The 22,610-nt window shown below is 61.3% G+C and overlaps 1 protein-coding gene across 1 annotated transcript in view; it reads right to left on the bottom strand.

Annotated features, from left to right (window-relative positions):
- Positions 1-5,841: 5,841 nt before the first annotated feature.
- IGFN1 (immunoglobulin like and fibronectin type III domain containing 1) overlaps positions 5,842-22,610 on the bottom strand; it is a 30,011-nt gene continuing 13,242 nt past the window's right edge. Inside the window, 13 exon segments of the mRNA XM_043923892.1 lie at positions 5,842-6,386; positions 7,128-7,454; positions 8,046-8,354; positions 9,262-9,457; positions 10,748-10,836; positions 11,690-11,992; positions 13,164-13,292; positions 13,517-13,690; positions 14,132-14,431; positions 14,892-15,191; positions 16,073-16,214; positions 16,769-16,893; positions 17,348-17,455. Coding sequence (XP_043779827.1) covers positions 6,133-6,386; positions 7,128-7,454; positions 8,046-8,354; positions 9,262-9,457; positions 10,748-10,836; positions 11,690-11,992; positions 13,164-13,292; positions 13,517-13,690; positions 14,132-14,431; positions 14,892-15,191; positions 16,073-16,214; positions 16,769-16,893; positions 17,348-17,455 — 2,756 coding nt within the window. The 3' untranslated portion in view covers positions 5,842-6,132.

Here is a 22,610-nt window from a genome sequence, read left to right as displayed (position 1 = left end):
TAGAATTTAAGCTAGCTCTGCCCTAACTGGCCCTGGAGCTCTGAGCAAGGCGCTCTCCCTCGCTGAGCCTTGTTGATCCCTAGAGGAAGTCACGCCAGATGATTTCCATGGACTGGGGTCCCGGCCTCGGCTTCCTGGGGGCCCACAGACAGGATCTGGGCCAAGTGTCTGGAATGGGCCTCAGGCTGCAGGTGAGAGATGGTGACCCCTCCCCCCTCCACTGCAGGGAGCAGGAGAGCCAGACCTCTGATCCCCTCTGTCCCACCAGCTGGAGTGAAGGAGGCCGGTCCAGGAGCCAGGAATGACACCAGCAGGGCTCAGAGTGTATTCCCGCTCAGGACCCCGGAGGCGGGCAGGACCACAGTGCCAGCCGGCTTGAGGGAAGTCCGAAACTCAGGCGGCTGGGTGAGCTGCCCAGGGTCCCCCAGTGGGAAGCCAGGTGTCCTACCTGCCGTGCCCCGGGTCCACCGCTCGGGGATGTCACACGCTCCTTCGTCCCGCCCCCACCTCCCCAGGTCCTGTCACTGCAGCTGCAGACCCTGGAAGAGCTGCCACCCTGGCCTCTCTGCATCTGAGATTCATGGATCACGATGCGCAGGATTGGCTCCAGCTTCCGGGGCCTCCTGGGCCTCCCACCGTCCTCTCCCCCAGGGCAGGAGCATCTCCCAGAGGCTGGTGGCCAGGGACTGGTCAGCACACTCCAGGCGGGAGCCTGATGCCTGGGCCTGGTCCAGCCCTGGGCCAAGCAGCCCCTCCTGGGCCTGGAGCAGCTGCACCAGTGTCTCTGGAGAGACCACGACCAGTACCTTGGTCACCCCCGTGGCCAGAGCTGTGTCTCCTGAAGCTCGGTCAGCTCCTAGTCCAGCAGGCCCAGGCCACACGCGGCCCTCTAACCCAGGACAGAGGGTCTCTTTCCTATTGAGAAATGCCAAACTCCTGCCATTTATGATCACAGCCAGCATCACAAGATTATTACTATCAGTGCTAATATTAGTGGTGGGCCCTCAGAATAATTTTGACATGAACTGAAGTTTGGGAACCACCCTCAGCCCGGAATGGGACATAATGTATGAGGCCCAGCGAACTGAAAATGTGAAGCCTCTTGTTTTGAAATGATTATGAATTTCAAGATAGCAAGAGCAGAACCTTAAGCCAAGTGACAGCCCGTGCAAGTGTGGGCTCTCCCAGCCACAACCCGCGCTGTCCCCCAACTCATTCTAAGACCCAGGAGTCCGGTCTTCCATCCCCACACCGCCCCTGTGGGCTCATCACTGTTCTCAGCAGGAGGTTCCAAGGACTCCAGAAAACTGAAAGTGAAAGTCGTGTCTCTTTGAGACCCCCATGGACCATACAGTCCGTGGGATTCTCCAGGCCAGGATACTGGAGTGGGTAGCCTTTCCCTTCTCCAGGGGATCTTCCCAACCCAGGGATCGATCCGAGGTCTCCCCATTGCGGGCGGATTCTTTACCAGCCGAGCCACAAAGGAAGCCCGAGAATACTGGAGTGAGTAGCCTATCTCTTCCCCAGGGGATCTTCCCGACCCAGGGATGGAACCCAGGGGTAGTCCCAAGTCACATTTCATCGTCATTGGTTGGCTGCCGCCATGTTTTCGCAGCCAATGAGAGAGGGAGGAGTGGGCGTGTCCGGCGAGGGGCGGGGCTAAGGAGCACGGGGAGCCGCGGGGCGAGGCTGCTGCACCTGGGCTGCGAGGGCAGGTGTCCGCCCCAGGTGCACTCAAGGGAATAAAGTTACCATTGTTTTATTCTCTTTTTCATTTCCTCTCACCACTGCAGACGGCCCCCAACAATCCTATCTTATCTTCTTTGACTCAGTGCAGATGTGAGAACTCCTTTCCTGTACTTTGGAAATTATGTACAAATAAAAGGTAATATCATGTAGCTTAAGAGACAGACATGGGAAACATCTCCTCCGCTTTAAAATTCGGAACAGAAGACACGAAACTCAGTTGAATAACTGCAATGTTTGCGACCTGAATTCATGCGTTCAATACCACTCTTCTGAGTAAGATATTTTACACATAAAAATCTCTTACAGTGAATTGCGAGAGGAAGGGGAGAAATGAGAGGGGTTTTTGCGTATGTGCGTTCAAAGAGAGGAATTCTATTCAAGTGTTTTATGCAACAGTTACACACGAGTGTAAAAAAAGTATTTCTTCTGTTTTAAAAAATGATAAACAGAAAACTTCATGATACTTACACAAATGAAAGAAAAAGATCTCAGTAGGTTCCCTAAGGCTTCCCCTTAGCTGAGCTGCGATTTTTTCCTTTTCCTCCAGCCAGCTCTGCGCCCACCCTGAGGGCAACCACTCGCTGACACCTGTGTTAGTTAATCACGTACATCTGCTTACAGAGTACCACTTGTGTGCGCGCTAAACAGCAGCACGTTCAGTGTGCCTGGTATCGACCCGATGTAAATGGATGGCACATGTGCATACGCACACATCATTTGTTTCTTTCCATCAAGTTGCTTTTGGGATAAATCCATGTTGATTACTAAAGGTTTTTCCAGTGAACGGATGGAAAAGTTGGACCATGAAGAAGGCCGAGCACTGAAGAACTGATGCTTTTGAACTGTGGTGCTGCAGAAGACTCTTGAGAGTCCCTTGGACTGCAAGGAGATCCAAGCAGTCCATCCTAAAGGAGATCAGTCCTGAATATTCATTGGAAGGACTGATGCTGAAGCTGAAGCTCCAACACTTTGGCCACCTGATGCGAAGATCCAACTCACTGGAAAAGACCCTGATGCTGGGAAAGATTGAGGGCAGGAGGAGAAGGGGACGACAGAAGATGAGATGGTTGGATGACATCACTGACTCAATGGACATGAGTTTGAGCAAACTCTGGAAGATAGTGAAGGACAGGGAAGCCCGGCGTGCTGCAGTCCATGGAGTTGAAAAGAATCAGACCACAGCTTAGAGACGGAACAACATTCTGTTTCTTTTCCTATCTATATTCTACCAATGTGGATATTGGGTTGTTTCCAGTCTGTGGCTCTTGTAACAGTCACAGTGCTGCTGTGAAATCTTTTCCCCAAGGCACCCATACGAACATTTCTTGTCTAGACTGTGCACCTGGGCGTGGAATCGCTGGGTCAGAAGGTACCCTTCCTGGGATGTCAATTGTATGTGTGAGTTGGCTGGGATGAGGGAGGCTGATGGCTGGTGAGACATGGATTTGGGTGTGTCTGTGAGGTTGTCTCCAGAAGACACTGGCATTGAAATCTGCGAATAGTGCAGACGGTTCTCACCAGGGAGGTCTGAACGAAAGGGGGAGGTGGAGGTGGGTGAGTCCGCTCTGTGTCTGAGCTGGGCCTCCACCTCCTGCTCTCAGTCATCAGGGGTGCATGCTCCTGGGCCATTGCAGTCACACCAGGATGTACACTGTTGACTCCCGGGGTCCAGCTCCCGGGACTTCGAGTCTGGGCTGGAACACACCCCGCTCCCCTGGGCCTCTAGCCTGCAGGCGGCCTCCACAACCAGCCTCCCCAGCCCCTCAGGGTGAGCCTCTTCCTATCCATCCGTATGTAACCTCTTGGTTCTATCTCTCTGGAGACCCTCACCCACGCGATCGCCTTGCTCCGCCTGCTCAGGTAACGAGGGACTTTCTCCTCTCCAGTTGCTCAGCACAGGCTCTCGGGTGCAAGGGCTTCAGTAACCGTGGCTCCTGGGCTCTAGGGCACAGGCTCAGGAGCTGTGATGCACAAGCTTTGTTGCTCCATAGCATGTGGCGTTTTCCCAGCCTAGGGATCGAACCCATGTCTCCTGCATTGGCAGGCGGGTTCTTTATCACTGAGTCACCTGAGAAGCCCCTGAAGGGTCTTTATAGCCATGAATCACGGACAGTCTCAATGGCGTGGCTGGACAGCAGATCTCTTGTCCATTCTGTGGCTTATTCGTTCATGTTCTTTGTTGACTTTTGATAAAAGATTTTTACTTTTCATACAAATTATTTTTTTTCTTTTATGGCTTTGCTTTTGGAATCTTATGAAAACCTTCCCTACCTTAAAGTAATAAGGTATTTTCCTATTCTAGCATTTCCTAAGATTTAGTTTTGCCACTTTCATATAAATTCTTAATACACCTGGAATTCATTTTCATGTTTAGATTAAGGTAGGGACTCAGTCTCACTTGGTTGACCAGTTGTCATGGAACAGGACAGTAAACACTTCATCCCTTCCTGCTGATCTCTAGTATCCACTTTGTCATGAATCAAGTTTCCAAATAGGACTGGGTTTATTCTTCCTGGTCTTCCGTGTATCTCTTGTTACACCCAAACCATAGTGCTCTAGTTACTATGGCGATAACAAGCCTTGACATTTGATAGGGCAAATTTCTTCCTTCCTTTTTTACTCTTCTTCAGAAATTTTCAGTTTTTTTTGACTCTTTGTTCACCCACATAAATTTTAGAATCACTTTGTCAATTTGTGTGAAAAACCCTGTTGGAGTTTTTATTGAAAATGCACTGAATCTATAAATGCATTTGCAGACAGTTGATTGATGTCTTTGTAATATTATCTTCCTAGCCAGTGATGTGGTCTGTCCATTTACTTATGCCATTTAAAATTTCCTTCAAAAATGTTTTATAATTTTTCCACTGTGCATATTTTATTAGATCTATTCCTAGGTATTCTACTTGTTGCTATTCTAAATGATGGGCTTCCCTGGGGGCTCAGTGGTAAAGAATCTGCCTACCAATGCAGGAGACACAGGAGAGTTGGGTTTGATCCCTAGGTTGAGAAGATCCCCTGGAGAAGGAAATGGCAACACACTCCAATATTCTTGCCTGGGAAATCCCATGAACAAAGGAGCCTGGCGGGCTATAGTCCATGGGTAAGAGTTGGATGTGATTTAGCAACTGAACAACAACAACTGTCCTTGTGGTTCTGGCATCAGATTAGACTAATCTTATTTAATAAGGTGAAAAAACCCCTTCTTTTTCTAGTCTCTGGGGAAGATTGTTAAGATTGCAAATGTTCCTGAAACATTTCTACCTATTAGACTTCTGGGCTCTTTTCTTTGTGGGAAAATGCTTAGCAACCAAATGAATTTCTTCAATGGTATAGGACTACTCAGGCTTTCTGTCTCTCCTTGAGTCTGTTTTGGTCAATGGTTTTATCTAGGAATTCACACATTCTGTTGAAATTTTTAAATGTCTAAACGCCGTGTTAAATAGTAGCTTTTGTCTCTGTTGAATCTGTGATATGCTCTCTTCTTCATTCCTAATGTTTATTTTTGCTATCGCTTGTTTCACTTGAATAATCATAACAGAAGTTTGTCAGTATTATTAACCGTTTCAAAAAGACAGTCTTCAAATTTGATCTTCCTGTTGAAAGATGGTTCCTACCCTTCATTGTTTTCTTCTAAGTTATTCGAAGCTTAAAAAAAATTTTTTTTAAAGCTCTTTGCTCTATTTTTTAAAAAGGTTGTTTCATTTATTAGGGAGTTCCCTGGCTGTCCAGTGGTCAGGACCCTCGCTCTCACTGCCAAGAGGCCCGAATCCCCTCCCTGACTGGGGAACTAGGATCCCCAGGATTTGCACAGGATTTGGTCAGACAGCGGCGGGCAGAAGACACGGCTGGGGCTCAGCGAGTTCTCTGCACCACGCAGGCCCTCAGGACAGGCTCCCTTTCACGCCCTGGGGACTGACTGCAGAAGAGCCCAGCTCCAACCCAGCTCTCCCCTCCAGCCAGAAACCCGTCATCCCCCCACCCATCACCCCCTCCCCCCGCCCCCGCTCCCACCCCAAATCCTGGCACAGAGACTCCGCAAGGGAAGTCAGTCTCTCCCCAGCATGCAGACCCCAAATTCATTTGTAGATGGTCTGCCTGTGTTAGCCAGCGTTTTAATGAAGAAACAGCATACAGAAAGCATCTCCCCCTACCATGCACGCATCCACACACACACACAAACACACACATGCCCTCCAGCCCCCGCCCCGCCCAGGTTCTCTGACCCCTCGCTTTCCCCTCACCGTGGGCACACAGACTCAGCTCTTCCCGCCCTCCCTCTAACAGCCCAGCCCAGGGTATGGAGGACCCAGGCTCCATCCTGCAGACAGATCCCTGCCTTCTGATCTCCCAAGCCGGAGCCTCGCAGCCACGCTGTCCAGTGACTCAGCTCAAGGCCGGGAGTCTGAATGCCCGCTTCCTCTTTGTCTTCTCCGAAGCCTCCACGCCCCCCTGGAGGAGCTTCCCCCTCGCTTGCCTCCCCCTGAGGCTCTGGGCATGGCCAGCATCCTCCACCCCCTTGGACGGGCTCCCCAGGCCGGAGTGGCGTGAGGAGTGCAGCTTCAGGGATCCGCGGTCTTCCAGCAACTGAGGGGCTGGGCAGGGCCATTCCAGGGTGTGGCGGGGCTCATCCCTGGGTTCTGCAAGACAGAGGACCAGGCTGCCCGGCTTGTCCCGAGGCCAACACAGCCCCGCGGGGGCCAGGCCCAGGAGCTCTGCTCCGGGGCCGCAGCCACCAGATGCTCTCTGAGTTTGGGCCAGGTTCTTCTTCCCCGGCCCCTAGAGTCCCCAGACACTAGTGTGCACATGAGCCAGGCACTTCGAAATGTTCCTCCCCAGGGTTGAAAGGGTAATCGCTGCACAAAAGTCAATTCTGAATAAATCGGAATGTTAGGAGCTACTTTTCCTTCTTGCTTTTCAAAATATAGGATGCTATGGGGGGAGAAATGTTTTCTTATTAACACACATTATTTGCCTCACTGAAAAGGAGACTGTTGAGGAGAGAGCTGTGTGGCCTGGGGGCACTACCCATCCGTCTCTGGGCATGTTCACGAAGGCGCATCGCAGCTTTCTCTCTCATTCAAAACAGGGGCGAGCCTGTTCTGGGACACTTAGGTGGGTGGCATGCAGCCCCTCAAACCAAGAGCTGCTCGCCTGTGTCTTGCCCACCGTGGCTTACAGATGACAAACCAGGGCCCCAGGAGGACCGGAGGCAGAGGGTAAGTCAGGGAGTTCACAGACAGCCAAGCTGCGAAGCTGCCGGCCTGGCCCCAGCCCACCCTTCCAGGGGGCTCCCTGAAGGCAGCTGGGGCTGCCCCCCGGCTCTCCCCACCGCCCCCCCACCCCCCTAGTAAGCTCAAGCCCGAGCCGGGCAGCCTCACCCACGACGATGAGCGTGGCGGTGCTGACCGCCTGGCCCAGCGTGTTCTCGGCCACCGCCTTGTACTGGCCGCCGTCCGTGGCGGAGACGCTGGGGATGACCAGTGAGCACACGCCCATCACGTCGGTGGTGTACGCCGCGGGGTGGTTGGCCAGGCTCTGGTCGTTCTTGAACCAGGAGACGTGGGGGCGCGGCTGGCCCTGCACGGCGCAGGTCATGCGGCACTCGGTGCCCAGGGGCAGCAGGTGGGGACGCAGGCCCACCAGGAAGCGCGGCTTCTGGCTCAGGTCCGGCTCCCGGTAGCTCAAGCCCCTCGCGGTGGCCTTGTCTGCCTCGGAAAGCGGAAGGTCAGAGAGCCGGAAGGGCAGTGGGGAGCCGTGGGTGGGAAGCTCCTGGTGGAGGCCGCGTTCTGGGGCTCCCTGACATCTCGCCTGCAAACTTGACCCCAAGGCTGCTGCAGTCATTTTTTTATCCTTTTTAAAAAATTTTTTTGGGATTTTTTTTTTCCTGTACTACAAGCTAACACACACGCACTGTGGGCAAATTGGAACATAGAAGAAATCAAAAGAAGGAATGAAAACTGAACACGACCTAACTACGTACGGATGACCACAGCTAGCATCTGAGAGTGGAACCTTCGGACACTTTTCCATTTTAGAAAATCGTGAAAACGTACTTCTGATTTTAGGGCCTGATTTTTCGGGCGACTGCTTTGAAGTTTGGGATCTATCTGACCGCAAAGGCCTGTTCTCAGCGAAGCACTGACCTCTGTCTACCGTATTGCCTGCCTCTGACTTGAGAAGCCCCCGGAGCCCGTAGGCACCCGGCCCTCGCGTTCTCCCCGCAGAGGCGGAGCCTGAGGACAGGGGCGGGGACCCACCTCCAACCCCGCCCCTGGCGCCCTGGACCCGGAGCTCACCCGGAGGCTGACGCGGGACGACCCAGGGCTGGCGCGTGTCCGACGGCTCGCTGGCGCCCAGCTCGTTCTTGGCCACCACGCGGAAGTGGTACTCGTGGCCCGGGAGGACGCCCACCAGGGTGAAGCGGCAGTTGTGCAGGCGCTCGGCCGCCGGACACCAGGGCGCGTGGGCCGAGGTGCGCATCAGTACGGCGTAGTGCAGCGGCGCGGCGCCCGCCTCCGTCTCGTCCGGGGACGGCTCCCACTCGACGGTCACCGAGCCCAGCGTGCCCTCCCGCAGGACGACGGGCCCTGGCGCCCGCGGGCGCGCTGTGGGGACAGAGCGGGCAGGCTGGGGTTCGTGTGCGCCTGACTGGGCCCGGGGCCCCTGCTGGGCCCTGCCTGGGTTCCCATATCCTAAGTCCTGCCCAAATCGCTGAGTCCTGGCCCGGTCTCCCCATATCCTGCCTGGGGCCCCAGGCCTGCCCAGGTTCCCATATTGTGCCCAGGTTCCCATACCCTGCCCATGTTCCCATATCCTGCCAGGGCCTAAGTCCTGACCCAAGTCCCTGAGGCCTGCCCAGGTCTCTGAGTCCTGACCTGAGTCCCTGAGAACTGCCCCGTCTCCCCATGTCCTGCTCCAGGGCCTGAGTCCTGCCTAAGTCCCTGAGTCCTACCCTGGTCCCTGAATCCTGCCTGGGTTCCCAAGTCCTTCCCATGTCCCCGTCTTCTTCCAAGGCCCTGGAGACACAGTCTCCCCAGGCAGGGCAACCAGAGACAACTGGGCCAGTCCTGCAGTTACTGCTGGAGGGTGGGAAGCCTCGAAGAGACTCATCGGGATCCACTTTGGCTTGTTTGTAAGTGACACAGGATCCGGGAACAGAGCGGGGCTTCCGTAAGACCAAGTTACAGAGCCCCCAACTGTCAGCTGGTGGCTGGTTCTGGGTTTGAGAAACCCCTCAGGGCCGGGCCGGGGGCCCACCCTCATCCCAGGTGAGGACCGTGGACGGTTCTTCCCCCCAGCTCCTTGGGCCGATGGGATGGCGGTGACTATGTCTGCTCACTGACCCAGAGGAGGGACAGCCTCCTGAAGACTGCTCAGCTGTCCCCAGGCACCCGGGCAGGAGGACGGTGAGGCCCCCTCCCCCAGCCCCTCCTGCTCTCCCCCTCTGGTGGGCGCAGAGGAAGGGTCTGGGAGCGGCCCGTCTGAGTCCATCCCAGGGCAGGCCGGCCTCACCTGCCACCCTGAGGCGGAAGCTGTAGGTGGCCTCCTCCCCTCGTGGGCTCCTCAGCACCACGGTGTAGACGCCGCTGTCATCGAGGCTGGCCGAAGGGATCAGGAGCTGGGTGAGGCCATCCTTGACCGAGGCTACAGTCCGCTTAGGCAAGGGCAAGCCGTCCTTCAGCCAGGTCACCTCCGGGGTGGGCGCCGCCTGGACATGGAGGAGAGGGGCTGAGAGGGGAGCTTGGTGGGAGGGACGGCTTTGCGCTGGGCTGAGGTGTGGGCGTGAGGAGAGGCCCTGGGGCGGAGCTGGCCCGGGAGAGGCTGGTGGACAGGTGGGCATGGCGGGGTTGGGGAGAATGAGCAGGTGAGGCAGAGGCGGGGCGGTTGAGGGGGTAAGGGCCTTGCACATTGCCCGCGTGCAGACACCTGGGCTTCGTTTTGTGAGGTTTGACCAGGAAAGCATGATTGGATCTGGGTTCACGGCACTGGGGGCGCAAGGGCAGGGGGGAATGGGGAGCACTCGTGGGAGGAGAGTACTGACCAGCTGGTGCCCAGGCCCAAAGGGCCAGTGACTCGGGGGTCCCTGCAGGGGTCCAGCAGGGACAGTATGGGGGCCTGACCCTGCCTGATGGCCAGGACCCTCTCTCTCAGCACTGGGCGTGAGTCACCTGGGGCCACGAACAGTGACCGACCTCACGGGCTTGTCTGAGAACCCGAGAAATGACTGATACACGGGAAGCTCCGAGAACAGGGCCCGAGACAGAACAGACAGTGCGTCTTTCACGTTTTTGTCATCGTTACCCCTGTCATCATCGTGGTCTGATAGTTAAGAACACGTAATTTAGAGATAGATTGGGGTTTGAATCTAGCTCTGCCACCTGTGAGCTTCCTACACAGATGATGGTGGTTTTAACAACAGCGAAAGCAAGGGTAATAGGTAATACATCCTGGTACTTGCCACCTGCCCAGCACTGCTTATGTGCTTCCACGTACGGATTCCTTGAATCCTTAGAACAACCCTTTGAGATGTTACTCCTATTAACCCCGTTTGACAGAGGATGTGGGAACACAGAGGTTGAGATATGTGCTGAAAGTCAAACAGCTAGTGTGGACTGGGGTCAGAATTTGAATCCAGGCCACCTGTGCTTCTAGCCACCCTGGTCGCTCAGCCATGTGTCCACAGACAGGTGCTGCCGCTGGAGGTCGTCCTGAGTCAGAGGCGGGCCGCGCGCTCACACGGCACACTTCTGAAGGCAAGGACCCCCTTCCCAGACCAAGGTGAAGTAGGGGTGGGCTTGGAGGCGCAGTCCCGGGAGCCACCACCAGAGGGGCTGGCGGACGGGAGTGGAGCGGCAGCCAGTGCTCAGCTCACGGCTGTCTGCAGCGGGACCCGGCCCCCACTGCCGGACTTCCAGCTCGGGCCCAGGCCCCCAAAGAGCAGGGAAGAGAGGAGACCCTCGGGGCTGACGCTGCCCCGCAGCTCGACACGTGTGCTCACCTCAAAGTAGACGGGCACGCGGACCGTGTCCCCAGCTCTGACCGTCAGCAAGTCCTTCATGCTGGCGTCCATGCAGAACCTGGGGCGGACTGGAACACACGGGGTGGCCTGTCAGCTCCCTCTGCACTTGGGTCCCAGCCCTGGTCACGGCCGGGCAGGGCTGCAGGGGGACGCTGGGCAGGCCAGGGATGCTGAGACCCCGTGGGACATCGGATAAGGGCCCTGCGGGACCTGGAGAGGGGGCTAGAGGGGATTCCTGCAGGGGAGCTGTGGGGGGCAGCCTTGGGGTCAGGCCAGCACAGAAATACTCCTGTGTCTTGTGATGAGACCCGCTTGAGGCAGGAAGTGGCCGGAGAGCCCTGGAGCGGGGGCAGGGCCAGGACAAGGCTCTGGGCTCTGGACACAGACTCAGGGCCCTCTTCTCTGTGCATCCCCCGTAAAGTCACACGGACACCTGGGCTCCACTGGGACGGCCCAGTGTCAGCTTTGGCCAAAGAGGCCAGCTGCTCCAGCAATGAAAGCCCCCGGGGAGAGACAGTCCAGCTTCCAAGGAACGGGGCCTGGAGACCCTCTGCTCTGACGGGAGCAGGGCAGGAGCTGAGGGACACCCGGCCCTCTCGGGAAGCAGCAGAGTTCTGCAGCGAGCCTGGGCCTTGGGGTCCGTCACCCCGACTCTGCCGAGCACCAGCGGCCGGGCCCGGGGCAGCGCACCCCTGACCCCCTGACCTTGGTGTCCTCATCTGAAATCTGGCGAGAATGCTGACCTGGGAGGACTTGCACGAGCCGTAATGAAAATGGATTTCTGAAAGGCCTCCCTAGCCCAGTGCCCTGCTCCTGCTAGGCGCCCAGGCTGTGAGCCTTCTCTGAACTGGGGAGGGGGTTCCTGGTCACCAGCTCAGAGGCCCCCGGAAGGGCCTGGCCTGGAGGAGGAGGGGGACTCACCCGAGACGGGCATGGCTTCCACCGCCGAGCCCAGGGCCGTGGGCTGGCCGGGGCCCCCGTCGTTCACGGCCGTCACCCGCAGGAGGTAGCTCTCCCGGGGCCGCAGCCCCTTGGCTGTGTAGGTGGTGCCTGGTATGGTGCCCGCGTGGCACGGGCCCCACTGCGGGCTGGACGCGCCCCGCAGCTCCACCACGTAGCCCTGCGGCTCGTCCCCGTCCTGGCTGTCGGGCCGAGCCCAGCTCAGGGTGATGCTGGTATGCGACGTGTCCGTGACCTGGAGATCCCTCACTGGCCCCGGGGGTCCTGGGCGGGCAGCACGGGGTGTCAGGCGTGGCATCACCTCTCCTGAGGGAGGCTCCTCGGTGGACCCTCCCCGGTGGGCGGCCGGGGGTTCCTTTCTCTTAAGCTCTTTGCGGAAGCCCCTGCCTGCACCCAGACCCTGACTCTGTCCTGGGTTCTTCCTGCGTCTGCACCGCCAACCCCAGCTCTCCTCCTCTAGGAAGCTTCCCCCGACTCTTTCCACCCACTCGCCAACCTGCCGACCCCCTTCCCCTAACTCCTCCTGTGATTCCCGAAGCCGCTGTTTTCTTTGATGCGTCCTTAGGTCCCAGGATCCCTAAAGGCTAGAATTCTGTGTCTTTCTGTTCCGAGCTTTAAGCTCCTGGTCCAGACCGCCTTGGTGCCTGGTCCATACTTGGTGCTTTGGGGCCCATCCGCCCGCAAGGTTTTCATGGCAAAGCTGTGACGTGTATAAAGGGCTTTGCGGGCTGCACAATGGCCCCGGGCTCTGGCCTCCAAGCCTGGGGCATCACCCGGGGGGTAGCCCCCCAGACTCCTTGAGTCTCTCCAGGTCCCATGGCCACCCCCCTCGGGGTCCGGCCGACACGGAAGGACGCCTCCGGCCGATCCAGGGGGGCCAGGAGCTTGCTGCACCCCCGGGACTTGTCGGCAGTGGGCCCTTGAGGGTAAGAGCACAGGGGAGGTGGACAGGGCAGCCGTGTGCTGTGCAGACGCTTTGGCGGGAATTTCGGGGAAAGGTATTTGTGCTCAAATTTGGGAAATGAGGATCAAACAAGGCGGGGCAGCTTTCTCTCCTGGCATCCCGGCTGCCTGCTGTGGGCACTGGGACAGTGCCACTCTAGACCAAGAGTTTCCCAAGCCTGCACCTGCTTCCTGGGACCATGCCAGCATCCGGTAGGCGATGAGCGGATGGCAAATTGACGGTAAGGCTCCCCTGTGACCCCCACCCCCCAGGGATGGCGCCGCCTCGCTGGGGGCAGTGGGAGCTTGCAGGAAGCGAGCCAGGGAGAGGGCTGACCCGGGGACGTTCCGGGTGGGACTCTGCCAACCCCCACCTCTGGGCTGGCCCTGTCTCAGTGATGGCTCCCTAAATTATTCCTCACCCTCAAGGCCTCTCCACCTTCGTTCCTGGCCCCCTGCCCTGCCCCCCTCCAGGGGTCGGTACCCCACTTACTCATGGGGTCGCGGGCGAAGACGGCCTCCGATGGGGGTCCAGGCTCTCCCCGGCCAGAGGGGGCCACGGCCGTGACCCGGAACTCATACTGCCAGCCCTGCCGCAGGTCCCCCACTGTCCACTTCTTCTCTGTAGGAGGCCCCTCCACATCAGTCCTGCCCGACGGGGCCGGCGACGCCTGGACGGGACCAGCCTGGCCCTGCAGCTCCGCGCGCCCTGCTGCCCCGCCCGGGAGACCCGGGCCTCTCCAAGCGGGCGGGCGCCGTGCAGGGTCTCAGGGGCCCTGTGCGGTTCTGCCTCTGCCTTGCAGGGAAGCTTGGGGCAGGCACTCCCACCAACCCCGGGCCACTCACCGGGCACAGGCTTCTGGTTCACGGCCACCCAGGCGTTGCTCCCTTTCTTGCGCTTCTCAATTAGGTAGCCGAGGATGTGGGCGCTGCCGGGGCCCCGGGGCGCCGTCCAGGACAGAGTGACACCCTGGCTGGAGGCTGACAGGATGGACGGCGGGGACGGGGGCCCGGGCCGAGCTGCGGGTGGAGGAGGTGCTGGTTGGCCGGGGCCGGGTGAGGCCCCAGCTCCCAGGGGCGCCTGGCGGAGGAGTGGGCCCTGGGGGAGGCCACACGCAGCCCCTTTCAGGGGCGGCCAGAGTGGGAGCCAGCCCACACTCTGGGGACAGGAGTGATGGAAATAGGGAGGCACGGTGCCCTGGGAGATAAGAGCCAGCCCCGAGCGCCTGGGAGGTGCCCCAGAAGGAGAATGAGCCTTGGAGAGCGGCTCTGCCGTCCACTCTGCCCCACAGAGTCACAGCTGGACAAGACCCCTGTGTCCTGCTCGCTGATTCAGCCACCAGGTCCCAGAGAAGCTGGTCTCCCGCGCCTGGAGACCCCCCAGTGCGGGCTGGTGGCCCCCAGCCTCGGCACAACACGGAGCCCAGCAGCGCCCCCGCCCCGGCCCCAGCTTCCTCTCACCCTCAGGTGCCACCAGCACCTCCTCGGACTCCAGGGCCTCGCTGGGCCCCTCTGCGGTCACGGCCCGCACGCGGTAGGCGTACTTCTTGCCCTGCTCCGTGTGGGCGTCCGTGAAGCTGGTGCTGTCCGAGCGGGGCTCTCCCACCTTCAGCCACGTGCTCCGGCCGGCCTGCCGCCGCTCCACCACGTACTGCTCCAGGGCCCGGCCGCCGTCGTCCTTAGGGGGCCGCCAACGCAGGCTCATGCCAGCCCCGTGGCCATCCTGCACCTCCAGGGGGCCCTGCGGGGGCTGCGGCTTGTCTGGGGACCCCCGAGAGAAGCCGGAAGAGAAGGGGGGTCAGAGGAGCCGCAGGGGAGCTGGACTCCGCCCTCAGTGGACACGCTTGCCTGCAGGGGAAGGCCTAGGCGGGCTTCAGCTTGAGGGAGCTCTGGTCTCCACCCCTGGGAGTGACACCGGAGGCTCCCGCCTGCAGGGGCTCCGGCCACAGGCTACAGAGCGGAGCCTCCCTGCCTGGTGCTCCATGTGGACCATCAGGAGCCTGACTGACGTGACTCCAGGCGGGGGCCACCCCCACCACGACACCCCTAGGAGACACCCGGCCACTCTCCCCCCAGCCGAGGAGCCGCCCCGGGTTTGTCTAAACTGCTCCTTCCAATCAGCGTGAGGAGGGCGCGCCCAGCTCGGGTGGGCTTGGTCTTGGGCAGCGTGCACACGGGGGTCAGTGTCATGGGGGCGGGACGGGCGAGGGCAGGCTGGCACCTAGGACCTGCAGGGTGAGCTCGGCCTGCGTGGAGCCGCCCTGGCTCCTCAGGGTGACGCTGTACTGGCCACGGTCCTGCCTGCTGGCGCTGGGGAGGCACAGCCGCGTGAAGCCGTCCCCCACAGCCACCTGGGCGCCGCGGCCGCTGCCAGTGGCCACCTCCTCCCCGTCCTTCCTCCAGGTGGCCTGGACCGGGAGGCAGCTCTGGAAGGGGACCTTCATGGTCACCGGCTTCCCAGCCTTGACCACCAGCGGCTCCCGCAGCTTCGCGGAGACATCCGGAGCGATGACTGGGGGATCTGGGGAGCACAGGGCCCGGGAGTCAGGGGCGGGGGAGGAGGGGCCCCGGGGGTCTGGGGAGCACGGGGCCCGGGAGTCAGGGGCAGGGGAGGAGGGGCTCCAGGGGCCTGGGGAGCACAGGGCCCGGGAGTCAGGGTGGGGGAGGAGGGGCCCCGGGGGTCTGGGGAGCACAGGGCCTGGGAGTCAGGGTGGGGGAGGAGGGCCCCCGGGGGTCTGGGGAGCACAGGGCCCGGGAGTCAGGGGCAGGGGAGGAGGGGCCCCGGGGGCCTGGGGAGCACAGGGCCCGGGAGTCAGGGTGGGGGAGGAGGGGGCCCCCGGGGGTCTGGGGAGCACAGGGCCCGGGAGTCAGGGGCAGGGGAGGAGGGGCCCCGGGGGCCTGGGGAGCACAGGGCCCGGGAGTCAGGGGCGGGGGAGGAGGGGCCCCGGGGGTCTGGGGAGCACAGGGCCCGGGAGTCAGGGTGGGGGAGGAGGGCCCCCGGGGGTCTGGGGAGCACAGGGCCCAGGAGTCAGGGGCAGGGGAGGAGGGGCCCCGGGGGCCTGGGGAGCACAGGGCCCGGGAGTCAGGGGCAGGGGAGGAGGGGCCCCGGGGGTCTGGGGAGCACAGGGCCCGGGAGTCAGGGTGGGGGAGGAGGGCCCCCGGGGGTCTGGGGAGCACAGGGCCCGGGAGTCAGGGGCAGGGGAGGAGGGCCCCCCGGGGCCGGACCTCCCCGAGGACATGCTGACGAGGGGGAGTGATCAGGCTGCTCGTTACAACAGCATCAACCTCTCGACGGAGGGTGAGACTGGACACGGGCTGCAGGCCGGTGACATGTCCAGACTCAGCCCTGGAGCGCGTCACCAGCTGAGCGCCGCCTGTGGGGAGGGCAGGGCCGGGCCTCACCGTGGACGGTCAGCATGGCCTCGCTCTGCTGGCCTCCGGCTGCAAAGCTGTACCTCCCGGCCCGCGTCCCGTCCGCCTGGGTGATGACAAGCCTGTGCGCCAGCCCATCCTGCTCCAAGGCGAGTCCATCCTGGGCGCTGAGCTGAGAACAAGGCCACAGAAGGCCGGTCACCCACCCCAGGCAGCCCCTCCTGAAGCTGGCCAGGGCCTTTATCAACGCAGCTGTGGGAGGGAACGCAGGAGCCAGGCCCCCCCTTTTAGTGTCTCCTTAACCGTCCAGCAACCTGTGAAGTGGGTGGCGCTATTGGCCCAGAAACCAGCTGAGGACAAAGCTGAGCCCCAGAGCCCTGGGCCTGCCCCATCGAGGTGTTAGTAGGGGCGAGGGCTGCTGAGGGAGCCCAGAGCCCAAAGGACAGACGTCAGCAGACGCTGGGACGGAAAGGCAGGTTGGATGGCAGCGAGAGGGCCAGGGGCCTGTCCGGGGAGCACTGCGCGGAATAAACGTCCACCCAGAGACAGTCCTTTCCAAACACGCCAAGTTGTCAGCCATGTAAACTTCGCCGAGTCGGCGCTGTTACAGAGAAGAGTGAAATCTCTTCCTTGCAAAGCCGCTGCTGTCCGCCCCTCAGCTTCGCTCAGCCCTCCCCCGCAGGCTGCTTGGTAAAGTGGGGGCAGCAGGGTGGGGGAGGGCAGTACCTTGACTCCGTCCTTAAACCAGGCTCCGGGGCCCAGGTCGCGTGTGAGGGTGCAGGAGAGCACGGCGGGCTCCCCGCGCTCCACCTCCATGTCAGCCAGGCCCTGGGAGAAGTGGCCGGCGGGGCCTGGAGGGACATGGGGGGAGGGGGGCTGGGTGCCCAGGGATCGCCTCACCCAGCTTCCCGCTGCACCCTGGGGGCCACACGTCCCGCCAGCAGGGCCAGACCACCCTGTTTTCTCCGCAGGGCTCAGGCTGGTACAGGGGGTCTGGGGGACCAGGGAGATGAAGGGCCTTAGGTCACCCAAGGGGATGTCTGGGTGACCCACCAAGTCCAGTGCCTTGGACACAGGGGGTCAAGACAGACATGGGGAGGCCTCTCAGCCCCGAGAAGCCTGCATCCCACCCACGCAGGGAGGAGGAGTAGCCTCCTGATTGGAGCAGAGGCCCCTGGAAATGGGGCTCAGGGCCAGCAGCAAAGTCCTGGGCCCAGAGGCAGGCCTGGGAGTGGCCCTGCAGCCCAGTGTACAAGGGGACCCCTGCCCCCACCTCCAGGGCCAGGACAACCGAGAGTCACCTACCTCGGGCATCCTCAGAGAAGCCACCGGTGCCAGGCTTGCGTCTGGACCTGGGGCTCAGGGTGGCGTCCCTCCTCTGGCTGTAGGCGTCTGACCCGCCGTCTCTGCCAGCTCTGCTGCTGCCCAGGTGGCTGGGGGGCTCCCCGGGGTACCCCGTGTCCTCTCTGCCAGGCGGCTGCCCCAGGTCTCTGGCCTCATCCGCACCCCCTCTCTTTGCTGCTCCAGGATCGACCCTGGACCAGGTCTGAGTCCTGCTCCTATACGGGCCCAGCCTCCTCTCTGCCACGCCGGCCTCATCCACCGCCTCGTACTCCGCCAGGGCCTCTGGGTCATGGGCCCTGCCATCCCCAGCATCCAGGGAGCCCCTTCCTCTCCTGTGTCCTGTGCCCGGAGGAGCGCCAGGCCCCTGACCCCACGACCCATCGCCAGGCTCTTTTCTGCCGTAGGGACCATCCAGGCCATCCCGGGCCCCCTGTCGTCCTGAACCCCTGGGCTTTCGGGAGGAGCCGTCCTCCCCCCCAGCAGAAGTCCCCTTTCCGGGGACACCTGAGTCCCCTGGGCCGCTAGCTCTGCTCCTTCCCAGACCCGAAGCTTTGCCATCCAGGAAGCTTGGGCTTCGCCCCCCACTAGCCTCCTCTCCGTCTGGAGCCCCCTCCCAGCCCCAGGAGCCCTCTGGCCTTTCTTGGGTCCCCCTGAGAGTGGCGTCTTCCCCCTGGAGGGAGCTCGAAGCCCAGGGGCCTGGGGGCTGGTCCCAGGCTCCAGAGCTGTCTTGGCCAGACCCCCGGTCTTCCCCACCTGGGCCCCACGCGTGTCTTTCCCCGTGCCCACCGGCGGGCCCTGATGTGGATCTGCCCCTTTCTCCGGGCAACTGGCTGCCGTCCAGACCCTGGCCTGTGCCCACAGGGGCCCCCCCGTCCGGCCCCCACCCTCTTGCCACCCAGCTGTGTGGCCCCGGCACCCTGAGGGGCCAGTGCCCCCTGGACAGATGCCGGACCCCTGCCTGCTGCTCCTGGACCTGATTTCCAGGAGTCCTGGTCACGTCTGGATTCCTGAGCAGCTGACTCTGCCCAGGTCTCGCCCTGCACTGCCCCCCGACCATCAGGGACCCCGGGAGCCCCGCCCTCCCTGCTGGGAGCCCCTCTGTGCCCAGGGTACCCCGGGAGCCCAGAGCCGTCTTGCTGCCCTGCAATACCTGCCTTCCCCTCAGAACTCACAGCCCCCCACGCCTCAGGGGCGCCTGGGCGTCCAGAGCCCCCCAAACCACTCTCAGAATCCCATCCATCTGAGAGCCTCGGCGGGCCTCCTGGAACCCCCAGCATCCCTGGGCTCCCAGGGCCGGCCCCATGAGCTGCACCATCCATGGTACCCGGCCATCCGGCTATGCTGGAGCCCAGCCCCACACCTGCGCCTCCCACCAGCCCCGTCCCTCTGCCCGCCTCTGGACCATCCTTGGTGCTCGTGCCACTGCAGGGCCCCTCTGAGGCTGCCCCGCATCCCGAGCCACGTCCCAGGGCTTCCTGGCCTCTGAGTCTGCCATCCTTTCCCACCCCAGCCAGTGAGCCTGCTCCTCCAAATCCCCCTGAACCGTCTCTGAAGCCCACCTCATCCTCTGGCCCCATCGCCACAGGTCCTCTTGAGTCTCCCCTGTAACCTCCCTTACCCCCTGACTCCATTCCCCTAGCCCCTGCCCCCATTCCTCCAGAACCCCCTAAACCATCCCCATAACCAGCCTTAGCGCCTGAGTCAACTCCCCCAGGACCCCCTAAACCATCTCTATAACCAGCCTTAGCCCCTGCCCCCATTCCTCCAGAACCCCCTAAACCATCTCTATAACCATCCTTAGCCCCTGAATCAACTCCCCCAGAATGCCCTAAACCATCCCCATAACCAGCCTTAGCCCCTGAATCAACACCCCCAGAACCCCCTAAACCATCCCCATAACCAGCCTTAGCGCCTGCCCCCATTCCCCCAGAACCCCCTAAACCATCCCCATAACCAGCTTTAGCACCTACCCCCATTCCCTCAGAACCCCCTAAACCATCCCCATAACCAGCCTTACCCCCTGAATCAACTCCCCCAGAACCCCCTAAACCATCCCGATAACCAGCTTTAGTGCCTGGCCCCATTCCCTCAGAACCCCCTAAACCATCCCTATAACCAGCCTTAGCCCCTGCCCCTATTCCTCCAGAACCCCCTAAACCATCTCCATAACCAGCCTTAGCCCCTGCCCCCATTCCCCCAGAACCCCCTAAACCATCCCCATAACCAGCCTTAGCCCCTGCCCCCATTCCCCCAGAACCCCCTAAACCATCCCTATAACCAGCCTTAGCCCCTGAATCAGCTCCCCCAGAAACCCCTAAACCATCCCCATAACCAGCCTTAGCCCCTGCCCCCATTCCTCCAGAACCCCTTAAACCATCCCGATAACCAGCCTTACCTCCTGAATCAACACCCCCAGAACCCTCTAAACCATCTCCATAACCAGCCTTAGCCCCTGAATCAAATCCCCCAGGACCCCCTAAACCATCCTGATAACCAGCTTTAGCCCCTGCCCCCATTCCCCCAGAACCCCCTAAACCATCCCCATAACCAGCCTTAGCCCCTGCCCCCATTCCCCCAGAACCCCCTAAACCATCCCCATAACCAGCTTTAGCCCCTGCCCCCATTCCCCCAGAACCCCCTAAACCATCCCCATAATCAGCTTTAGCCCCTGCCCCCATTCCCCCAGAACCCCCTAAACCATCCCCATAACCAGCTTTAGCCTCTGCCCCCATTCCCCCAGAACCCCCTAAACCATCCCCATAACCAGCCTTAGCGCCTGCCCCCATTCCCCCAGAACCCCCCTAAACCATCCCCATAACCAGCCTTAGCCCCTGCCCCCATTCCCCCAGAACCCCCTAAACCATCCCCATAACCAGCCTTAGCCCCTGCCCCCATTCCCCCAGAACCCCCTAAACCATCCCCATAACCAGCCTTAGCCCCTGCCCCCATTCCCCCAGAACCCCCTAAACCATCCCCATAATCAGCTTTAGCCCCTGCCCCCATTCCCCCAGAACCCCCTAAACCATCCCCATAACCAGCCTTAGCGCCTGCCCCCATTCTCCCAGAACCCCCTAAACCATCCCCATAACCAGCCTTAGCGCCTGCCCCCATTCTCCCAGAACCCCCTAAACCATCCCCATAACCAGCTTTAGCCCCTGCCCCCATTCCCCCAGAACCCCCTAAACCATCCCCATAACCAGCCTTAGCGCCTGCCCCCATTCCCCCAGAACCCCCTAAACCATCCCCATAACCAGCCTTAGCCCCTGCCCCCATTCCCCCAGAACCCCCTAAACCATCCCCATAACCAGCCTTAGCCCCTGCCCCCATTCCCCCAGAACCCCCTAAACCATCCCCATAACCAGCCTTAGCCCCTGCCCCCATTCCCCCAGAACCCCCTAAACCATCCCCATAACCAGCCTTAGCCCCTGCCCCCATTCCCCCAGAACCCCCTAAACCATCCCCATAACCAGCCTTAGCCCCTGCCCCCATTCCCCCAGAACCCCCTAAACCATCCCCATAACCAGCCTTAGCCCCTGCCCCCATTCCCCCAGAACCCCCTAAACCATCCCCATAACCAGCCTTAGCCCCTGCCCCCATTCCCCCAGAACCCCCTAAACCATCCCCATAACCAGCCTTAGCCCCTGCATCAACACCCCCAGAACCCCCTAAACCATCCCCATAACCAGCCTTAGCCCCTGCCCCCATTCCTCCAGAACCCCCTAAACCATCTCCATAACCAGCGTTAGCCCCTGCATCAACACCCCCAGAACCCCCTAAACCATCCCCATAACCAGCCTTAGCCCCTGCCCCCATTCCTCCAGAACCCCCTAAACCATCTCCATAACCAGCGTTAGCCCCTGAATCAACACCCCCAGAACCCCCTAAACCATCCCCATAACCAGCCTTAGCGCCTGCCCCCATTCCCCCAGAACCCCCTAAACCTTCTCTATAGCCTGCCTCACCCCACGACCCTGATTCCCTAGAACACCCTGAGCCATCCCCATAACCCACTCTAGCCCCTGAATCAACACCCCCAGAACCCCCTAAACCATTCCTGTAACCTGCCTCACCCCATGACCCTGAGTCCCCAGAACCCCCTAAACCACCCCTGTGACCCGCCTTAGTCCCTGCCCCTATTCCTCCAGGGCCCCCCACACCATCTCTAAAGGCCGCCTCCCCCGCTAGCTCTACCCCGCCAGGCCCAAGAGCCCTGGACCCTCCTCTGTAAGCTGACCTGCCTTCTACTGACTGAGGCCCTAGAGCGCCTGACCCATCCGCACAGCTCAGCGGTTCACCAGACGCATCAGCCCACCGGCCCTCAAGGGCCACCCCCGTGTGAGACGCTGATGCCTGGGGGCCCCCGGGAGCGCCCTTGGGACCAGCCCCAGCTCCAGAGACCCCCACACCGAGGCCTCTGGCTCCACCCCTGTCATGCATTTGGCCCGCCACCCGCAGAGACCCCGAAGCCCCAGAGCCGTCTTCACCTGCTCCCTGTCCAGAAGCCCCCGGGCCCCCCAGGGCTCTGCAGCCCCCATCATCTCCAGCCTGACCCCAAGGCGCCGCTCCCCGCCAGCCCCCAGGCTCTGCCCCTGCGTGTCCCTCCCCACCAGTCTCCGCTGCAGCCGAGGCCCCCAGGCCGCCTCTACCTGCTGACCCTGCTGTCCCAGGCCGGCCCAGGCCGCCAGGAAGATGCTTGCCCCCAGGGCCGCTGTCCCCCCCAGCCTCTGGAGGCCCCCCCAGCCTCTGCACGCACCCCGCTCCCCGCCGACGGGGCCCCCGTCTGGGCCGCCCGAGCCACTCTTGAGGCTTGCAGGTCTGTCAGACGCCCTTCCTGCAGGACCACGACCGTCTCTGCCTCCAGACCACGTGCCCCCGGGCACCTCTGAGCCCCAGCTGCCACCACCCCCGTCCCAAGACTCTGCTCTCCCCGGGCCCCCAGCATGGCCAAAACCCGGGGCTCCTGGCCCGCCTAAGCCATCACTGAAACCGGCTCTATAGGCCAGGCCTGCTCCCCCGGGGTACCCGGAGCCCTCACCCAGCCCAGACTCCATCCCCTCCGGGCCTCCAAGGCCACCCACGTGGCCCACCCCACCTCTGGGTGCTTTCTCTCTGGAGCTCCGGGACCCGTCCCAGAAACCTGGCTCAGACCCCATGGCCCCTGAGCCTCTCAGCCCGTCCGTGTCTCCCAGGGTCCCACCAGGGCCTGAAGACTCACTGAGCTTGT

This window comes from Cervus elaphus, chromosome 14 (assembly GCF_910594005.1).
Source record: "Cervus elaphus chromosome 14, mCerEla1.1, whole genome shotgun sequence".
Taxonomy (NCBI): Eukaryota; Metazoa; Chordata; class Mammalia; order Artiodactyla; family Cervidae; genus Cervus; species Cervus elaphus.
The sequence above is the reverse complement of the archived record's forward strand: the minus strand, read 5'-3'. Positions and strand labels throughout refer to the sequence as shown.